Source organism: Phalaenopsis equestris, unplaced genomic scaffold (genome assembly GCF_001263595.1).
Source record: "Phalaenopsis equestris unplaced genomic scaffold, ASM126359v1 Scaffold000333, whole genome shotgun sequence".
NCBI classification, from domain to species: domain Eukaryota; kingdom Viridiplantae; phylum Streptophyta; class Magnoliopsida; order Asparagales; family Orchidaceae; genus Phalaenopsis; species Phalaenopsis equestris.
This window is the reverse complement of record NW_018164775.1, coordinates 724858-733424: the sequence shown is the minus strand read 5'-3', so window position 1 is coordinate 733424 and position 8567 is coordinate 724858. Positions and strand designations below refer to the sequence as shown.

At 39.3% G+C, this 8567-nt stretch overlaps 1 protein-coding gene across 2 annotated transcripts in view; it reads left to right on the top strand.

Moving 5' to 3' along the window:
• The first annotated feature begins 5048 nt into the window (after positions 1–5048).
• The window catches only part of LOC110025827 (homologous-pairing protein 2 homolog), a 17596-nt gene continuing 14077 nt past the window's right edge, over positions 5049–8567 (top strand). For both annotated transcript variants that reach the window (XM_020726493.1, XM_020726492.1), the window contains exons 1-2: positions 5049–5205; positions 5319–5344. In XM_020726493.1, the coding sequence (XP_020582152.1) occupies positions 5178–5205; positions 5319–5344 (54 nt within the window). In that variant the 5' untranslated portion in view covers positions 5049–5177. The remainder of the gene's footprint in view (positions 5206–5318; positions 5345–8567) is intronic.

Genomic DNA, 8567 nt, shown 5'->3' with positions numbered 1-8567 from the left:
ATATATTAATATTAGGGATGTCAAACTGACTTGTTGTTCGCGAACAGCTCGTGTTCGACTCGTGTTCGACTCGTTCGTTAAGAAACGAACACGAACAGTGACTTCACGAACAATTTCGAACACGAGCTTATTTCAAACAAACTAAATTTCAAACGAACCGAACACGAACACAAGCTCTGTTTGTTCGTGTTCAGTACGTTTACACCCCTATGCACAACCACGCACATACATAAAAAAGCAACACAAATAATGCATGAAGGCATACAAAATCTGGTCAAAGAAAAAAGAATAAATAAAAAGGGAAACAAAATGCCATTAAGGATAGTTTGGGCTTAGGCACACCAGTTTTCCTAGAAGATCTCCCTCATTTTGGAGGGCGTAATGTGTCATCAGAATTTTTTAAGAGTCCCCAAATACTTTTCAATTATTTTAAAAAATTTGGAAATCATCTTAACACAAACTTTAAATTAAAATGATTCCAAATAAATAATCGAGTATTATTTTGGCACTTCATTTATTTTGGAGGGAATATTATCTTTAGATTTACGTTAAGTATGATTTAGTAAACGCTAAAAATCCTAATTTATCAAATCCATGTGTTATTAAATTCATAATAGTGTTTGGTTCGATTGAGGTTAAATTCATTTAAATTTAACATACGTATTTGACATTTTATTCTAGTTGAGTTGTTGAGTTATGCTATTGTTTTCTCCTCAAGTCAAATACATTAAATTCACCGAATATTCAATTTATTAAATCGAGATTTAGGTTAAAAAATTGATAGAATGGAGAAGAAAATGAATTTAACGGAGCACTAGAATGGGGCTGATTAATTTTTATTTTTTGTTTTTGAAAATAAAAAAAAATAAGAAACAAACAAAAGATAGTGTTTGGTTATCGTTTTGTTTTATTCCTATCTTTTTAATTTTTTGGAGGAATACTTGTGTTTTTTAAAAAAAGTTCTTGTTTGTTTTGCCGCCGCCACCGCAGTGGGCTCCCGCTCGTCGTTGTCTGCTATCGCCCGCCTCCCGTCCTTGGCTGCCCGAGCTAGTCGTCTGCCTCTACTCGTCGAGTTCGCTCGCCGCCATCGCCGATCGCCCTCATGCCACTTTCAAATGGTCGTTGCCCCCCTCTCGCCGCCCGCCTGCTTACATATATTACTTCTTGTTGGGTGGAGTAAGGAAGATGATGTATGTATCATGGGCAGCAAAACTTAATACTAGACCGCACGTGTACTCAACCATTATAAAAACGTATAGTTTTTTCCTTAACAAAAACAAAAGAAAACTCAATTTTTAAGTTGTCTTATGAACACGCCTTAAGAGCTAGAGTAAAGTGAATGAGGAAACTAGGGATTAATAGGCAAATCTCAGTAGACGAACTGAGGAAAAGAGCCCCTGATTCTTTTGAGGGTGCATTCCTCATTCAAAATTTGTAACAGATGTACCTTTTGAGTTTATGGTAATCTGGGTGTAATGTATCTTCAGATCGAGAAAAGTAAAATTTTGTGATTTTATTATATTGTATCTGCTTTGATGATGAGTAGTTGGTCTTTCTTTGTACTTCGGTTGATTTACTGCTTTTGTCTTTTGCTTAGCCGATTCGATCTTGTTGTCTGATAAAAAAGGTCGCACCATATTGGTTGCTCGAAAAATACGTTCCTTGAGTTTCCAAAATCTACCTATCACCCAATCTATCAGACCAAGTTCTCTGAGTGTCAGAGGGACATGTTCCGGCCAAGTTTCGTGATTGAACATCGATTAAACTCGCCATTACGCTTGTTCAGGTCAGACTCCTCAAACAATGAGGGACAGTGGCTAAGTGATACGATGGGCTTAACATCGCTTTCATGTCACATGCCCTTCTTGCGTTAGTATTGAATGTTGTTATGACTTGATGAGTTTTCTCTTTCTCTTTCCTTCTCAAGAAGGTTAGTCGTCATCCTCTCCCATCAACACACCTTTGACAGGCTTGTGCTAGGAGAACATAGTTGGGATTGCTGACCATCCCCATATAAAATGGGGAATGGAGACTTTGTGAGGAGTCAAAGGCGGTGCTGACTTTCCGCTGATGGGAGTGACGGTCCCTTTCTGAGCTCCACTTTAGTTTTTCTTTTCTTTGAGTCACATGTTGAAGTAGGGGACTTTCTTCGAGTCAGGTGCCGAACGCGACTTCGGTCGGGGTCGATACTCCTCTTGAAGTCCTCTCCGTGAATGGGTGTGTTAGATCCCGATTAAGAAAAGTTCTCAGCACACTCCTAAGGAATGCAATACATCCATTCAGATGTGATCATACCAACACTAGTGCACTAAATCTCATCAGAACTATGCACTTAAGTGTGCGTGGGCAAGAGTGGTACTAGGATGTGTGACCTTTATGAGAATTCCTCCTGTTGGCAAACTATTTTTCTTATTATCCCCTTAAGACATTTAGCACGATCATGCACATAGTTTCCTTCCTTACGCCAGAGAATCTAAACAATGGGTAGGCTGGTGTTGTTAACTTGTTGATTTTGAGTTCCAATTTGTCGAACACCTTTTTGAACTGAAGGTTAACCGAGCTTCTGATGTCGATCAGGTTGTTTCCCACCTGGTAGTTGTTTCTGAGGGTTGTGACAATGATCGCCTCATTGTATGGGTTTTCTTTCGGAGGAGATCTACATCTGTAAAACTGATGGGAGGGTGAGTACGAAAGCAAGAGGTGACGGAACATATCTCCTCTGATCTTTGCCTCTTAAGGCTAGACGGTCGGGGTAACCCTCCACCTCCATCGAATATAGTTGGAATTATTCCATCCATGTGGATCTTACCTGCATGCACATGACCATCGCGAGAGCACCTTTGCTGGGGCCTTTCCTCTTTCATTGGATGTGTGCTCCCATAGCGACGAACTCCTTCAACTTTCTGGCTCTAATGAGCTCCTCTACTAGATTTTTGAGATGACAACACTCCTTGTCGTGGCAGTGGTCCAATTGGTAGGTCCAATATTTGTTCAGATTGCACAGTGCTAGTGCGGTCTTCAACAGGGGGACTTTCTTGAAATAGTCATTATTTTGAATGATTTGGACTAGCTCGGCCATCGACATGTTCAAGGGTGTCGACCCTTGCATCTCTCAATGCAAAAATGTGGTCGTTAGTAGTACTGAACCGGGTGATAGTCAAAAGAATACCTCTGATTCTTGTTACCTTGGTTGCTTCCCTGATTGTCCCGGGACCTAGGGTCATCGTTTGGTCGATAGTCATGGGCTCGGTCGCCTTTCTGTCTTCCGCCATCGTCTCATTCCTTCCGCTTCTGTGTCCGGTGGGTGGATGACTCTCGTTTAACTTTCGAGGAGTCCATAAGTTCCTCCTCAGAGGTGATGTGATCGTTAGCCAACTTCAAGATCTTCATGAAGGTTCTTGGTTTTATTAGGTTTATGGCGTACCTGAATCACTTGCTATGAACCCCTTATTTTAGGTCATACAGGCGATGAGTGGCTCCAAACTCTTAACCTCCAGTATTTCCTTCTGGAAGCGCGTGATGTAAGCCGCAGGCTTTTATTTTCTCCCTTAAGTATGGTATTTGTATCTTTTCTCAACTTCTGAACGTTGGTGAAGTGCGTCAAGAAGAACTTTCTGAACTCATAAAAGGATGATATAACTCCATCGGACATGCTGTTAAATCACCAGAGAGCGGATTATTTCAAGGTGGTTAAGACGACCCTTCATGGCGTTGTTGATATGCAGCACTCCAACAGATGACTAAAAAAAAACTAGGTGGTAGGATGAGTCACTAATTCCTTTATATATGATAAAAGTGAGGAACCTTGGAACCTTGAGCTTCATTGGAGGTATGGTTTCTAAAATTCTTTGGAAGAATGTGCTACTTATAACATGCCAAGTAAGCATTCTCACTTGGTCCATGTGATGGGGGACTGCCTACGTTGATCCGGTGTTGTCTGCCGTTTGGGAATCCTCGAGTCCCTTGGTTGGTCGGTCATGGGGCCAATTGCAGGATACTAACGAATGGTTGAGGGGAGCCTCTGGGGGCAAGTTTACCTAGAATCTCCCATGAGGCATTTTTTAGGATCAGGGCTGACCGAAGAACCTCAAACTGGTCCATTATTTGCGTTTAAAGTGCCTAGACCTTTTCTTGTATGTCTCAGCGTACCATCTCTCTATTTAACTCCATGGTTAAATGTCTCACCGCAGGGATTCTCCTTCGTAGTCGACTCCACTTCTCTTCGGAGGCATGTCCACGTTTACCGCACCACATTTCATGGTGTTGAATGCTGAGTTGTCTCTTGCGAACACGTCCCAAGATTTAGAGTAGAGAAAATGATAGAGAGAGAGAGAGAGAGAGAGTAATCAGACGAATTCCAATAGAGGAGTTGAGGAAAAGAGCCCAATTTTATTCATTTTTGTGCCTCATATTTATAGAGACGTATTTGTATAATTCTAGAAAGAAGGAACAATTATGAAAACCTCCCTTAATGCGATTAACTGTGCTAATTTTATATCAAATATGTATTACGACTTGAATTTGAATATTGCGGTAACCACTTGACCAACACACTTAAGTTCGGTCGACTAAGATGACTGATCTAGTGGCGATTCTGTCTTTCAAAGTAAAATCCGGTCTGTCAATTAGTTGCGGTGAGACGCCCTTGTGGGGAATTTTAATTGTTCGGGACAGTAGGTATGACCTGCAGATTGAACCCCTCGCCAATGTATGCCAGTTTAATTCGACCAGATTGTCGGTCGTCGAAGGTTCGACTTCGTCCGTGCTCTTTTGGTCGGATGCTTCGATTGTCCGACCATAATCCATGACCGCTCGATTGCTTTGAGGTTCATGTCGATAGTTTTAGTGCATATAACGATCAAATATGTTTTATATTTTTTATTTTTAAAAATATATAAATCATAACAGTACAACACATTTTATAGAAACAGAGAAAATAAAATAAAATAAATTTAAAATAAAAATAAAAAATAGAAAGTGAAGGGCTACCATTTCACTTTTTTATATTTGGTTGGATTTAACCATGGAACGATAAATCCTACCAAAAGAGACGCTCTAGAAAATTAGAAAAAAAAAAGGTTAAACGGGAAAGGAAAATGGGGTGAGGCGCAGGCGAGGGCTTCAATCACGCTTCCGCAGGTTTTACGCCGGTGATTGAAATACGTAAGAGGAAGAATATGCCGCCGAAGCAGGATAGCACCGAAGGCATTTTCTTCATTCTCATCTCCATCTTCTCCATTTCTTCCCATTTCACAGCTTCAGTACGATAGATAGTTTTTCCACCCTTCGCATACTTTACCATTTTTTTACTGTTACAGGCATTGTTCTCGGCTTTGTGAACGAGGTATCTTCAGCATTTTGATATTTTCACCTTTTTTTCATTAAAAACATGTTGATTGCTGCCATCTTTCGCATCTTTGTTTTGTTTAGGTGCTGTGGATATAAGTATGAACCGATTATTTTAGTTTTGCATGTATTTTTTACCTGAGAGGGAGTTGTCGGGATCTTAAAATTTTGCTGTTATTCATCTGGAGTAGGGCTTTCCTCACATCAACTCTGTTATATATTATGAATTCTGCGTTTCAGATTGCTGCTGAAGTAGTTTACCAGAGGGTGTATATATAAAGAACAATCGGAACGAATGATTATTTGTGATTGTCGACATATCACATAATGTATAATAAGGTTTGGTTTCTTGTAGATGAAAACCATGTTTTAGAAAATGGGGATGTTGTTTTCACTCAGTTTGAATTTGAAATTGAAATCCTCAATTGAGAGGGTTTTGAGGTGGTTTGTGTTGTTTGAAATCGATGTTGCTGTCCAACTAGATTTTCTTGAATGATACATTCAGCAAATTCAATGATTTTTTAAAATATCTTTTTTAACTTCAAATAGTCTAATGAACCCTTATTTTGGATGAGGGGATGTGCATATATGCATAATTTGACCAAGCCAATATGATTGTGGTATTTGTTGGCTTCCCATTCAGCTACATTGGTGATATAAGTGCCTGAGCTATATTCCTGCTTAGGTTTTAGGGTTGGGTGATATTAGATGAGGGCTTCCAATTCTCCTAGGTTGCTATAGTGAGATGACAAGCAGCAATATAACAATTATTCTGATCTTTTGAACAATAATTATTGTTCAATTTTGTTGCATTAGAAGTTATGTTGCACATTCTTTGAGTGTCCTATAAAATGGTTCATTTTTAGAAATTTTTCTAAGTCTATGCTTGTACATTCACTCACTAGATGACCTTTGCTTTTCATTGTATAAGCACTGGTGATTTCTTCTGCTCTATGATTAAGTTAATTTGTTTAATTTCACTTGATATTTCAATTGGGACCAAACATTTCTTGCTGCAAATTCCAAGTTTTGAATCTTGGACTTAATTGCATTGAAGGAAGCTGCTTGATGATTACACTACCATGGGCGTAATTAATTAATGTTTACTAGCAAATTGATTTTTATTTTGTTGTTACATTTTTTTATAAGAAAATATAATTGCATTAAGCTGCTTTTTTCATTTACTTTATTTGCAACTGTCACAGTTTAATCTACTTTTTCATTTAACTAGTTTGTTTTATGCATTGAACCTTTATTTTTCTAAATAATGTGACTAAAATTTAATCACGATCTTTTGATATAGCAAATTACATTTTTTTTGTTTTCATCAGACTTTGTGGCACCCCTTTTTGAGCTCTTCTTCCGAAGAGCGAGTTCTTTTTCTTCTATTGCTCTATATAATATGTTTTTAAAGATTTAATTGCTCTGAAAAACCTACCCATTTCATTAACACTTGGGGCTTTGATAGAGCCTTACAACATTTACAAATAAATCCTTGAACTTTTTCTATTTGCAAATAGAACCCTACATTAAATACCAATCTCAACACCTCCCCTCAAGATGTGCAAAAGATATCCACTAAGCCCATCTTCCCAAACAACCGATATAAATCTAATGAGCTATGTCTTTTGCTGAGGCAATCAACCACTTGCTCTCTAGTGGCTACATGACTTTGCTTCAGTAGATCGTTATTTAGCTTTTTCCTTGATGAAGAACCTTTCAATCTCCACATTTTTGGTTCTTTCATGTTGCATCGGGTTGTTGGCGATGTTGATTGCTAACTTGTTGTCGCACCATAACTTCATTTGAACTCCTTAGTCCACCTTGAGCTATACCAACAAGACTCTCAACCACATCATCTCAGCGACTTCTAAGGCCATGGCCCTATACTCTGCCTCTGTTGTTGACCTCATTACTAGTTACTGTTTATTGATCTTTAAAGAGACCAACCTGCCTCTTACAAACATGAAGTATCTAGATGCAGACTTTCTGTCATCTTTACAACTCGCCCAGTCAGAGTCACAATAGCCCTTAATGCTTATGTGTCTATTCTTCCTGAAGATCAACCTTTTCCTTGACGCACTCTTCAGGTACCTGAGAATTTGATATACTGTATTCATGTGATCTTCTTCGGATCATGCATGTAGTGACTCACCACACTTACTGCAAATGATGTGTTGGGACGCGTGTGACTAAGACAGATGAGATGACCTACCAACCTCTAGTACCTCTTGCAATCAAATAGCTCTCCTGCCTCTGCGTTCAACTTTTCCTTCTAATCAATTGATAAAATTGCAAGTTTGCATCCTAGCATGCCCGTCTCTTTGAGTAAGTCTAACACATACTTCCTTTGAGATAGAATAATGCTCTCTGCTCCACGAGCCACCTCAATTCCGAGGAAGTATCTAAGCTGTCACATGTCCTTTACATCAAACTCTTTGCCCAAACTTGCATTCAGCCGAACAATCTCTCCCTCACCTCCAGTGACAATCTTATCATTCACATACACAACAAGAATAGTAATGTGACCACCATGTCGTCGAAAGAATGTCGTGTGGTAAGCATTGATCTGCTGATAACTAATGTCTACCATTGCTTTCCTGAACCTATCAATCTGTTGACCTCATTTTCAATTGTTGACCTCATTTTTAGTGAGGTCTAGTCTTTCTCTTAGGGTTTAGGATCTAGCCTTAGGAATCTCCCTTTGACTATCCTAGAGCCTTAGAAATGAGACCCGCCTCATTTTAGAAATTCAACATACTTCTGTACTCTTTTGAAGTTCTGCATGTGGTTCTTGACCTCTAGCACGTAGGAGGTTGAAACCACCTTGAGAGAACTCAAAAGGAGTCCCTATAGGACCTTTAAGCCTTAGGGTAGCCTTTTGCACCTTTTGCACAATTTGCACTCTGCACTCTCACGCGCACAAACTTCGCAATTCGGAGAGTCGACACGTCCGATCGCCACAATTCACATCGCTTGCACCGTTACCTGTCGAAGACTCGAATAAACTTTTTGAGACGATAGATCGCGGGTTGAAATTTTATGAAATTTAAATTTTGACACATTTTGACCTGATTGTCGACGTCGTCGGAGTGACCCTGGATGACAAAACGGACTGCACCGGCTTGTCCGAAATGCCGATTTTGCCTAGGGAGAACACCCATTTTGTTACGACACCGCGTACGAATAAATTGCATGAAATTTAATATATATATATATAT